Source organism: Microtus ochrogaster, unplaced genomic scaffold (genome assembly GCF_000317375.1).
Source record: "Microtus ochrogaster isolate Prairie Vole_2 unplaced genomic scaffold, MicOch1.0 UNK18, whole genome shotgun sequence".
NCBI classification, from domain to species: Eukaryota; Metazoa; Chordata; class Mammalia; order Rodentia; family Cricetidae; genus Microtus; species Microtus ochrogaster.
The window spans coordinates 64,758-77,270 of record NW_004949116.1 but is presented as its reverse complement, the minus strand read 5'-3'; the positions used below and the strand labels follow the sequence as shown (position 1 = coordinate 77,270).

The 12,513-nt window shown below is 45.9% G+C and overlaps 1 protein-coding gene across 3 annotated transcripts in view; it reads left to right on the top strand.

The window, feature by feature from the left end:
* Tmem176b (transmembrane protein 176B) overlaps window positions 1–7,166 on the top strand; it is a 16,926-nt gene extending 9,760 nt beyond the window's left edge. For all 3 annotated transcript variants that reach the window (XM_005367397.2, XM_013353867.2, XM_026789382.1), the window contains 5 exons: window positions 4,554–4,664; window positions 4,958–5,014; window positions 5,284–5,514; window positions 6,321–6,440; window positions 6,836–7,166. In XM_005367397.2, the coding sequence (XP_005367454.1) occupies window positions 4,554–4,664; window positions 4,958–5,014; window positions 5,284–5,514; window positions 6,321–6,440; window positions 6,836–6,919 (603 nt within the window). In that variant the 3' untranslated portion in view covers window positions 6,920–7,166. The remainder of the gene's footprint in view (window positions 1–4,553; window positions 4,665–4,957; window positions 5,015–5,283; window positions 5,515–6,320; window positions 6,441–6,835) is intronic.
* Window positions 7,167–12,513: the final 5,347 nt, after the last annotated feature.

Sequence of the window (12,513 nt, the reverse complement as noted above, 5' to 3'; positions counted from 1 at the left end):
TGTCTATTATGTCCCCCTTTTCAGTTAGATTATGTTAATTTGGATGTTCTCCCTGCCCCTTTTAGTTTGGGTAAGAGTTTGTCTACCTTGTTAATTTTCTCAAAGAACCAAATCATTGTTTCAATTGATTCATTGTATTTTTCTCTTTGTTTCTATTTTATTGATTTCTACCCTCTGTTTGATTATATCCTACAATTTACTCCTCCTGGGTGAGTTTGCTTCTTTTTGTTCTAGATCTTTCAGGTGTGCTGTGTGAGTCACTAGTGTGAGATTTCTCTAAATTCTTTAAGAAGTCACTTAGTGTAAGAACATTTCCTCTTAGCGCCACTTTCATTATGTTCCATAAGTTTGGGTATGGTGTGGATTCATCTTCATTGAATTCTAGGAAGTCTTCAATTTCTTTCTTTATTTCTTCCTTGACCCAGTGATAATTCAGATGAGAGTTGTTTGGTTCCATGAGTTTGTGGGCTTTCTGTGGTTTGTGTTGTTATTCAACTCCATCTTTGATCTGATAGGAAACAGGGGCCTAGTTCAACTGTTTTGTATTTGCTAAGACTTGCTTTGGGACTGAGTATGTGGTCAGTTTTGGAGAAGGTTCCATGAGGTGCTGAGAAGAAGGTATATTCTTTGGTATTTGGATGAAACATCCTGACGGTATCTGTTGGGCCCATTTGAGTCATAACATCTGTGAGTTCCAATATTTTCTGTTTAATTTCTGTTGGAATGATGTGTCCATTGGTGAGAGTAGGGTATTGAGGTCTTCCATCATTAATGTGTGGGGTTCAATATGTGATTTTAGCTTTAGTAATGTGGGTGCCCTTGTATTTGGGGCATAGATGTTTAGATTTGAGACATCATCTTGGTGGATTTTTTCCTTTGATAAATATATAATGTCCTTCTCCATCTCTTTTAATTAATTCGAATTTCAAGTCTATTTTGTTAGCTATTTGAATTACTACACTAGCTTGTTTCTTTGGTCCATTTGATTGTAAAATCTTTTTATAATCCTTTACTCTGAAGTAATGTCTGCCTTTGATGTTGAGGTGTTTTTCTTGTATGCAGCAGAAGGATGGGTTCTGTTTTTGTATCCATTCTGTTAGCCTGCAATTTTTATTGGTGAATTGAGCTGATTGATATTGAGGGATACTAATTACCAGTGATTGTTAATTCCTGTTGTTTGTTGCTGCTGGTGGTAGTGGTGGTGGTATGTGCTTGCTTTCATGCTTGTGTGCGCACATATGTTTCCCTCCTGTGTGGGATTATCTATTGCCTGTGTTTTTGTGGGTGTAGCTAAATCCTTTGGGTTGGAGTTTTCCTTCTAATATCTTCTGTAGAGCTGGGTTTGTGGATAGATGTTGATTAAATTTGACATTTTCATGAAATACCTTGTTTTCTCCATCTTTGGTGATTGAAATTTTTGCTGGGTATAGTAGTCTGGGTTGCCATCCATGGTCTCTGAGAATCTTGTAGTTAGTTGTTTTAGGCTTTTTTGAGGGGCACCACTAGCTCCCCCCAAAATCACACATGGAGTTTTATTCTTTCTTATAAATGCCTGGTCTTCACTTGACTTATTTCTTGCCAGCTTTTCTTTTTTTTTTTTTTTTTTTTTTTGGTTTTTTTCGAGACAGGGTTTCTCTGTGGCTTTGGAGCCTGTCCTGGAACTAGCTCTGTAGACCAGGCTGGTCTCGAACTCACAGAGATCCGCCTGCCTCTGCCTCCCAAGTGCTGGGATTAAAGGTGTGCGCCACCTCCGCCCGGCTCAGCTTTTCTTGATCTTATATTAGCCCCTCTACCTTTTGCCTCTGAGCTTTTTACATTTCTTACTTCTGTAATCTTCCTTTCACTCTTACTCCATGGCTGGGTAAGTGGCTGGTCCCTTTTTTTTCTTGCTCCTTGTTCTCTTTTCCTTTCTTTCTTTTTCTCCTTCTATTTATTCTCTCTGCCTGCCAGCCCCACCTATCCATTCTCCTGTCTTACTATTGGCCATTCAATTCTTTCTTAGACCAATCAGATGTTTTAGACAGGCAAAGTAACACAGATTCACAGAGCTAAACAAATGCAACATAAAGGAATGCAACATATTTTTGCATTAAAGCAAATATTATCATTAAGCAAATATTCCACAGCATAAACAAGGGTAGCACATCTTAAAATATTCTACAGCAGAGTCTGTAAGGGATCTGTTCAGGTGTGGCATTGGGAGTCTTCATGGAGAAAGATTGGTCTTTCTCCATGATTGGTCTACCATTATTTGTTACTTGGCCTTTTTCCTTAGTCTTTCTTTATTCTGTATGTTTAGTGTTTTGATTGTTATATGGTGAGGAGACGTTTTTTCTGGTCCATTCTATGTGGTGTTCTGTAAGCTTCTTATATTTTTTATAGATATGTCCTTCTTTAGGTTGGGGAAATTTTCTTCTATGGTTTTGTTGAATATATTTTCTGGGTCTTTGAGCAGCAATTTCTCCCCTTCTATTCCTATTGTTCTTTGCTTTGGTCGTCTTTCATGGTGTTCCAGGTTTCCTGGGTGCTTTGCTTTTTGTTTGTTTGTTTGTTTTTTTGAGACAGGGTTTCCTCTGTGTAACTTTAGAGTTTGTCCTGGAACTAGCTCTTGTAAACCAGGCTGGCCTCGAACTCACAGAGATCCACCCGCCTCTGCCTCCCAAGTGCTGGGATTAAAGGTGTGCACCACCAGCGCCCTGCTGTCCTGGGTGCTTTGTGTTAGGAAGTTTTAAATTTAACATTTGACCAATGAATTTATTTTCTCTATGGCACCTTCAATGCCTGAGGTTCTCTCTTCCATCTCTTGTATTCTGTTGGTGATGCTTACATCTGTAGTTCCTGTTTGCTTACCCAAGTTTTCCAGTTTGTGGTTTTTTTTAAAATTCTATTTCCATTTTCAGGTTTTGAACAGTTTTATTTGTTTCTGCCAGCTGTTTGCTTTTTCTTGGTTTTCTTGGCATTCTTTAACATATTTATTCATTTCCTTGGTTATCTTTCCTTCCATTTCTTTGAGGGATCTTCTCAGTTCCTCTTTAAAGAACCTCTATTATCCCCATGAAGTTATTTTTAAGGTCATTTTCTTGTGTTTCATCTGTGTTGGATTGTTTAGGTCTTACTGTCATTGGGTAGCTGGGCTTTGGTGATGCCATATTGCCTTTTCTGCTATTGATTTTGTTCTTACACTGGCATTTAGGCATCTGGATTTGGGGTGATTATAGGTCTAGGTATTGATTCCTGTGTTTGTCTTTGTTGGATGGATGTCTGTTACTTGTTTCTTATCTTCAGTCCTAAGTGGCCAAGTATTCTGGTGACTGATGAGTCTTCAGGTCCAGTAGAATGTTTTCATTGGGATTTTGGGGTCCTTGAGTCCCTTATTTTTATCTGGCCTCCTATAGAAGTCTTCTTGGATCTCTGGATCTTGCCTGATCTCAAGTAGAGCCTGTGCTTTCTTCTGGGGTACTTAGGGTACCTGCCTGACTTCTGATAGAGCTTCTGGGGCTGTTCTTTCAGGTGGGGTAGATGGTATGTGGGCCTATGGCATCTATTCTTCCAACTGGTGCAGACTCTGTCTGGGTATATGGAGTATCCTGAAGTTGCGTTCTGGCTTGTGTGACTTGGACCTGCATTGGCTGGTGTAGTCTGTGCCTCAGTGGTGGAATCCCACTGGGATGGGGATTGAGGACTCAGCAGCAGTGATGAGCTGGGATGGCATTAGCCTGGAGCAGGATCTCTACCGACTGAGTCCAAGGAGGGATACAGTTCTGTTGCTAGGCAGGTCACTCACCTGTTCTGGCTGGTGTGGCCTGGGTCTGGTTGGTGGAAGCCTTCTGGGGTTGTGGGACTGGGGACTATATGGGAAGGCTGAATTTGGGGACTGGGGTCCGAATCCAGGTGGGAATGCAGTTCTGCTGGTAGGTGTGTCATTTGCCCATTCTGACTGGATCATACCTCTTTCCAAAATGTGGTCTCACATTTTTTTTTATCTTTTTTATTTTTCTGAGACAGGGTCTCATGTAGTCTAGGATGACCTCAGATTAGCTATGTAGTCAAGGATGGTTTTGAACTTCTGAACTTTCTGCCTCTACTTTCTAAATGCTGAGCTCATAGGCATGGATTGCCCCATCCAGTCTTATCTGGCCCTGGGGATGGCTCATGTCTTTCTTTTTATGCTCATCTCCAGCCTTCAGTCCCACATCTTGTGTGTACCACAGAGCCATCCACTTCATGTTTGTAAATGAGGCATTAGGGTGGAGTGAGATGTTGAGGTCGGGAGCAGGATTTGTCAGGATGATAGTCCTGAGGGAGAACGGGACGGAAATGGGAAGAACTGGCATAAAGTGCTGGTGTTAGGAAAAGGTAATGAAAGAGCCTGAGGGGGAGGCAGAAAAAAGCTGACCATTGTGGCTCAATGGATGTTAGCACAGAACCTTCCAGAACCAGAGCTGCAGGGAGGCCAAAGCAGAGGAAATGGTTTAGCACACCCCTGGCTTGGAGCTGTACAGTTATCATTGGGGTGTGAAGGGAGTTGATTTTTTCCCCCTTCTGTCTTGCAGGTGACCCAGATATTGCTGGGGCTTGTGAGCTGTATTCTCGGAGTGTGTATCTACTTTGGGCCTGAGACTGAGCTGCATACCTTTGGCTATGCCTTCTGGTCAGGGTCTGTGGTAAGTAAGGAGTTATCGAGGAGTTCAGTGGAGGCAAATAGGAAACAGTTGCCTTAGGACTGGAGGAAACCTTCTGAAGCCTAGTTTTTTTTTTTTTTTGGTTTTGTTTTAAAGGCAGGACATTGGTGATAAGTGTCTGCCCATGTCCTGTTTTGGCTTGCTTGTCATTTGAACTCTGCTTCAGTTGGGTTGTCCCGGGAGTTGTTGGTGGAAGGGCAATGGAAAACCTAGCCAGGACAGTAAACTAGAGGCCATTTTGTTTGTTTTTATTTTTTGGTGTCTTCTCTTTCCAGGCAGTTGTAGCGGGAACTGGCATCATTGTCAACGAGAAGCGACGTGGAAAACTAACTGTGAGTTTTGAGTTTCTTCTTTATCAACTCCGTCCATCTTCACCCTCCATAGTAAATGGCGAACATTTCAGCGCTATTCTACCGCTTGTCCCTAATTGCCAATAAAACGAGTCTTTCCTGGGGGCTTGGGAGGGGCTTCCTGTCATAGCGACAGGAGGAGGGACTTCCTGTCATAGCCGCAGGGGCAGGGGAAGATGGATACCCCTGAGGCTGCAGTTCATGACTCTGCCACTGGCTGCGGAATCTCCTTCTGACCCTCTCTCCTCCAGGGCGTCATATCCTGCCTGCTTATCCTGGCTTGCACTGCGACAGCTGTGGCTGCGACAGTCCTGAGTGTGAACAGCTTAACCTGGCAAACGAGCGGTGCCTACCGTTACAGGATCAGTTCCACGTGTGACCCCGTACAGACGAGCACGGACAGTGGGGATGGGCCAGTGCCATTCTCTGACAACACAAGCTGGCAGACAGAGAGGTGCCGAGAGTACCTGCGCATGATGATGGTGAGAACGGAGGAACGGTTTTCCTGGGACACAACACCACCGTAGCTCTTAGGGTTTGGAGCCCAGGCAGGGATGAAGGCTCTGTGAGCTTGGTCCTCACCCTAGTCCTTTGGTTAGGAAGCTGTCATTCAAGCTGAAGGCATTTTCAGACCTTCGTACATAACGATTCCCCGATCGGAGGTGGTGGGGGAACAGACAGTAGGTCACCCCTCTGACTTCTCTAATGAGTGGTCATTCTGGTTATCTTCTTACTGATGTATAAGAAGTCACCCCCAAATACAGTGGCTTTAACACCCCTTACTCATAATTCTCACACTTCTCTGGCCTTGGCTGGGTTTGGACAGACTGTTCACCCTTGGGTTTTCCTATGTAACTGCAGGCAGAGACAGTGGGTGTGGTCATCCAAAGCCTCACTGGGGCTGGGCATTCACACCTAGGCATGAGTGTACCCGGCTGGCAGATGGTGTGGCTCTTGGCTGGGAGCTCGCTGGGCTTTCAGGGCTGAGAACCTATAGCAGCTTCTTCATGTGCCTCTGGCTTCTCAGTATAGCAATCAGGTCTTAGGTAGGGAGTTATGGTAAGGTTGTCAAGAGGTAGGAATAAAAGTCAGTGAAGGGCCATCTCCGGCACGAGTGCCATTTTCACCAGTCAAGCAAGTGGGTGAGAAGTGGTGGCTATGTCTTCACCAGCAGACACCGCCTGCCTTGGTGGCAGACAGGGTCTGGACTGAGTGTGGCTTTGGGAAGGTCGCCATGTGAATCAGAGGAGCCGACTCTTGACTGGGTCTGTTCTGTTTTTGCCTCCAGAACTTGATCCTAGCATTTTACATCATGCTCACAGTTGTCTGCATCCTGAAGATTGTCATGTCTTTGGCTTCCCTGGGACTGAGTCTCCAAAGTATGTGTGGCCGGAGCTCCCAGGCCCTGGTGAGTGCTCAGGAAGAGGCTTGCTGGACAGCAGGGATCTGGGCATTGAAAACAGAGATGAGTACCCATCTCGGAAGTCCCTGGTCCTCACTCGTCCTTCACTATCTGGGGACGGTGACCCTCCTCTCTGACTTCTGCCTCTCCATGCCTTGCTTCACCCTCGTTTCCCACTCTCTCCACGTTCATATCTCGCTCCCCCGACTCTGCCTCCTGGTCCTTCTTGCTGCATGTGCTTCCCTCTGTTGTTTCCTGTCCCTCCTTTCCTCTGCTGCTTTTAAGTGCTGATGCTAACCTTGTCCTCATGTTTTCTCCGTCCATCAGTGAAGCCAAACTTCATGCTTCATCTTCATGCTTTTCTTCCATTCATTGACTTCTTCCCCCTGTTTTATTTTTAGGATAAGGAAGAGGCAGAAAAGAAGCTTCTTGGGGGAGATTCAACACCTTCCTCCCCAACCAAGGCAATTCCTGTTATTCTGTGAGCTGCTACAAAGATCCTGCTTGAGCCCACGTGTGTCTATGAGCAGCGGAACCCAGCAAGGGCAGCGCCTGTTCCCAGGGCCTCTGCTGGCCCCACAGCACACAGCTACTTCTGATGTAGCCACTGTCCAGCCCTCTTTCTCTTCTCTCCCCACGCCAATGTCCTTTGTTCCCTGAACAATATTGTGTCATTTTTCCCAATGCTAATGAAGCAGAAACAACCAGAAAAAAAATAGCTTCTTGCAGAAAGGTGTGGACTCTTCATTGTTCCAGATGGGGTTTTGGGAAAGGCTGTCCCTTGAGCTGGTGTGTATGGAGACAGAAGAGTGGCCGTGGAGCGTGGTTGCAGTTCTATATCTCTGGCGTCACACTCTTCTTCAGGATTTGCCTCCATTCTGCTATGTAAATTGAATGTAACTCATGGGCTTAGAATCTTCTTGGCCACTGCTTAGTCTTCTTTCCTGATGCTGGGATAAGTTCTCTGGCAAAAACAACTTACGGGAGAAAGATATTTTTCTTATTATGCAGTCCATCCTGGCAGGGGGAGGTCAAAGCAGCAGGAGCCGGAAGCAGCTGGTCACATCACATCTGCAGCCAGAAGCAGAGAGGGATAAATGCACACATGCTGTGCTTGGCTCACTTTCCCCACTCCTAGTTCAAGATTCCAGGGAATGGTGGCTCCCGAAATGGGTGTGTCTTTCCCCTCAGTGAACTTAATCAAAGTAATCCCCCACGTCTGTGCTCAGAAGCCCCATCTTTCAAGGGATTCTAGTCAAGCTGATTCTCCCAGAACCCAGCCCACTGTGTGTTCAGGGGGCACCTGCTATAGGCAGGCCTGTGGGTTTGGGTCTTAGGGAATTAAGGACATTTTAATTTGTTTAGAAGGTGAAACGTCAAGCCTATCTCATAAAGAGTGTTGTGTGCCAGGCAAGAAAGCAGTGTGAAGTGTTTGCTGAGTATCTGCCAGAGGTGAGGATCAAACAGGGAGTTATAGAGATGGCCCTCAGAGCAGAGGCTCTGAGATTGCCATTGGTGCTTAACTGGCTGGGGCCATGCAAAGTACTCAGCATCCACCCACCTCAGTGTGCACTGGCGTCTTTGGTAGTGCCCAGTTACCTGGTCATCAGCCCAGTCTCAAGAAACAGTGGCTCAGTTGGGCAGGGCTGCTTCTTAGTTGTCACTCATATAGATACCCAGGATTCTACCTGCCAAGATCCCAGCCCACAGTATAGCAGGGGCAGTCTTTGGGGCCTGGTAAACCCTGGAGGCCAAGAGAGAGCACCATGTCACCAACTTCTGGGGTAGAGTAGGAGGTTATAGGATTATGGGTTATGATGACTATGTTCCCCTCAAATGTGAGTTTGTAACTCCCAGTGGCTCAGAAGGTGACCATATTTGTAGATAGTCTTTTTGTCTAAGTCAGTTTGAAGAGGGGTCAATAGGTTGGGCCCAAATCCATCATGACTATAGGTGTCCCTATAGGAAGAGAGCATTCATTGTGAAGACACAGAGGGAAAGGCGGCCATTTGGGAGCCAAGAAGTCTCAAGAGAAAACTGTCAGCACCTTAATTTCAGGCATATTTTCATCAAGGGCTTAGCTACATTGTCAAAAGAGGAAGGGGGGGAGTGTTTGGGAAAAAGGAACTGATAATGTCTCCATCAGCAAGCCTGTCTGTCCTGTGGCCCTCCCTATCCTGAGAAGACAAGCATTTCTGTGCTCACCACAGATCAGGAAGTAACACAGACCAAAATAAGGATAGCGGCAAAGTTCAACTTGAACCAATGAGTTTGCTGAGGTTACTTACAGGAGTGTGGGTGAGGGGGATGCTTTCAGGAACACAAAGGCAACATCATCCTCTAAAACCCACCCAAGCATGAGTGCCAACTTGTAAGACCCAGGATCCTGGAGATCTCTACATGGCCAACAGGCAGCTTGATGGGTTGGAGAATCTTCTCTAGGCAGTCAATTAGGCTGGTCTAAGCCTTCTCAGCAATATTCCCTGCTTATATAATCTTAAAAAGAGTGGGGCCTTCTAAGTTTCTGGAACTCCCTGAGACTTTTGAGTTGTTTATTTCTCTATTCTTAGCAAGCCTCCCTTTAGGACTTTTTGGGTCTTAATGAGTTACCTTCCAGAATGGAATGTTCCAATTCAGAGGAATTTTCTCTGTAACTGTCATGACGCCATCACCCTGAGGGGCGCCTGGACTTCCTATTCTTCTGAGTATCCTCCCTCCTCCGGAGCAGAGCCTTGCCTCCCTCACCTGAGATGCTGCCATTCCTGTTTCCACTTACAGTGGGTGACTCTGGTGTACCACAGGACAGTGCTATAGGGGTGTCCCAACCTCCAGTTTGCCACATGTACCACCTGGGGGTGGCTCTGGGCATGATGAAGGAGCAGAGGGAGAAATTCCAGTCAGGGAGGGTAAAGACTAATAGAAACCACACCTTGCTCTTCAAAATCATGAAACTGCTAGGGGAAGATGAGGTGCACTGTGAGGTTACACCCCAGGATGCTGTGATGCTAGCATGTTAAAGATACGAGGAAGTCTGGGGGCTCATAGAAAGGAAGGTGAGACAAAGTACTCTTCCGAGAAGCTTGATTAAGGAAGTCATGGGATTATAGCCATAGGTATCCTTGACGAGGCCTTCCAGTGGGAGGACATTAGGAGAGACAGCTGCCATATATGGCATGATGGGGATCCTGAAGGAAGATGGCCGCCAACTCCCTCAGTTCATGGATTGGGAGGCTCACAGTGCTCTCTCATAACTGCCTGAAGAACCTGGAAGGAAGAGACAAACCTTTCACTTCCATAGGACTAAGGGAATTTCTTGGACTTACAGGTTTTCAGGTGTGGCAGTTAGTTCTGTACCATGTGACCCAGGCTTTATGCCAGGAGTCATAATGTATGAAGGCTGTACATATAAGTCAAGGGTGTCTCAGGTCTGGGCGTCAGGGATAGCTGGAATTGCCCTTGGTGGCGTGAGGGAGGGAGAAGACGCAACTCTTTGGAGGGATGCCAAGGTTATGGCCAAGGTTATGGCAGTGCTCTGTAGCTGGCAGGGTTGGGGTTAATTGCAGGTGGTAAGGCTTGGCTTTTGGCGAGAGGATGTGTAACCTAACAGTATAGAAATCTAAAGTAGATGATGGCCTCATGAAAGGGATTCAGATATGCAACAGGGCCACTTGCATTCTTGATCTTGTTTGACTTTTTTTTTGTTTGTTTTTAAAATTATTTCTCACTGTGAGCATGCATGCATGAGTGAAGGCACCTGCAGAGGTCAGAAGAAGGCACCAGAGTCCCTGAGACTGCAGCTACAGGTTGTTGTGAGCTGCCATGTGGGGGTTGGCAACCAAACTCTGAAAAGGCAGTGAGTGCTCTTAATCACTGAGCCATCCCTCCAGCCTGTTTTACTCCTTTTCATTCAGCACAGGCTCTTAGAAGACAGCCCCAGGCTGAAGAGGCACATTCGAGCTGAGGCAAAGGTGAGGTCAAAGGAGACATTGTTTCCTTCCTTGGCTCCAGTGGTATCCATTTTTGTCCGGTATTTTTACCCCAGCCTTATGCAGCCAGATCAGATAACAACTCTTGGCTTTTCCGTTATGGAAAGCAAGTGTCAGCTTGTTTGGTTTCTCTTTCAGTTGCTTTTGCAAACAGTGGTCTGTGTCAGACTTCGGCAACCTCCCACCCCCAGCTTCGGAGGGAGGCTGGCTTCCTTCCGCTGGCTCCTTCTCCCCATGTTCTCTGTGTCTGTTTTACTGTAGGCTCCTACCCCCACCCCATGAAGAGCCTAGAAGCTTCTTTGGATATGTTTTTCTTTTCTGTAGACTATCAGATGTCACCACCCGTCTCCTACTTTTTGTTTAGTTGGGAAAGCCAACATCCATCTCTCTTCACAGAGCTCTGCCTTGTTGTTAAAACCGTGTATACAGACGGGAATGACGTCAGGTTCCTGATGGAGTTCTGAAAATTATCTCCAGCCTGTTTATATATAATGTCTCTAACGGAATATTTAAATCCACAAGGCATAAACAACAACGAAGGCTTCGTCATTTACTTCTTTGTCCTCCTATCCTCTTCCCCCCATCGTTTTTCCTTCTGTGTTATTTGTTTTTGGGTCCTGTAACATCAGGGTCAGATTCTAGCTTGCACAGATTGGCTACTAAAGGGTTGCTGGTTGGTGTTCTTGTTAACTTGACACACGCCAGGGTCATTTGGGAAGCGGGACCCTCAACTGAGAATATTCTCCATCAGATGGACCTGTAGGCAAGTCTATGGGGCATTTTCTTGATTAATGGTTCATGTGGGAGGGCCCCACTTACTGTTGGCTGTGCCACCCATGGGCAGGTGGTCCTGGGTTGTGTAAGAAAGCAGACCGAGCAAGCTATGGAGAGCAGGCCAGTAAGCAGCAACTTGGTGGCCTCTGCATTATTTCCTGTCCCTAGGTTCCCTTCCATGAGTTTCACCCTGATTTCCCTTCATGAGAGATTGTAGGCTGTAATATAAAATAAACCCTTTCTTCCCCACGTTCATTTCAGTCAGTGTTTACCACAGCGATAGAAAACAACCAAAAACAAAGGGAGTCCCACTTGGTTTCTAGGCCAAGTTCTATTCATTGATGTCCCGCGCTACCGTCTCGCCAGCAAGAACGATGCGGCACACTCAGGATCCTTCTGCAGAAAAGCTTTAATGCATCTTGAGAGGGAGAGCATAAGCTTACAGAGCGGAGACCCCAGGGGAAGAAAACCCAGCCCTTAAATAGGTTAATGGTCCTCGCCTAGGACGTGTCATTCCCTGACAGGCTGCAGCTCGTCAGCCCTTATGACGCCACGGGAGAGGCAGAGAGCTAGGGATATCGGTTTGGCGCTACCGGATGCAGGCGCCATCTTGTAATGGAGTATGTGGGGGTGGCTCCCCACAATTAAAAACTGAACCAAACCAAACCAAAGCTTGGGTCTCTATGTCCCTACTCCTCCAGGTCGCTTGGACTGGAGAGCTGGGGGTAGGAAGGAGGCGTCTTCTCTCCCCTCCTTCTGCAGTCTTCCTCCTGCATGATTAGGATAGGGAGAAAAGGTGAAGGGCAGGTGGGTTTTTGTTTTATAGTTTGTTTTTTAATCGACCAGCTGTAGAATGGCCATGAGTGGATGAGGGACAGGATTTATTGATTGAGTCTAAATCCAACTGACGTTTTTGGCTTTTGTTTAGAAGCAGTGGGTAATGGGCTCATATATTCTTACTGCTTAGTCTGGGAAGCAGAATTTCCCTGCCCTCCACTGCATTAGCTGTCTGGGTTTTTCTAACTGCCTGGAAAGGCACATTTAAAGGAGAGAAAATGAGCTGAAGGGAGGAAGTCACTCCCTTGTGACAAGATCTTTTTAGATAAATAAATAAGTAAATAAATAAGTTTGTCTTTTTTTTTAAAGCAGAAATACCCAAAGAGACATACCATGTAAGTGAAAGAGAAAGTATAAAACAAACCTTGCTACATCTATGAAGAGTGCATAGGTCAGTCCCATGCAGGCCGGCCTGTCTGTCTGTCTATCTATCTATCTATCTATCTATCTATCTATCTATCTATCTATCTATCTATCTTTTA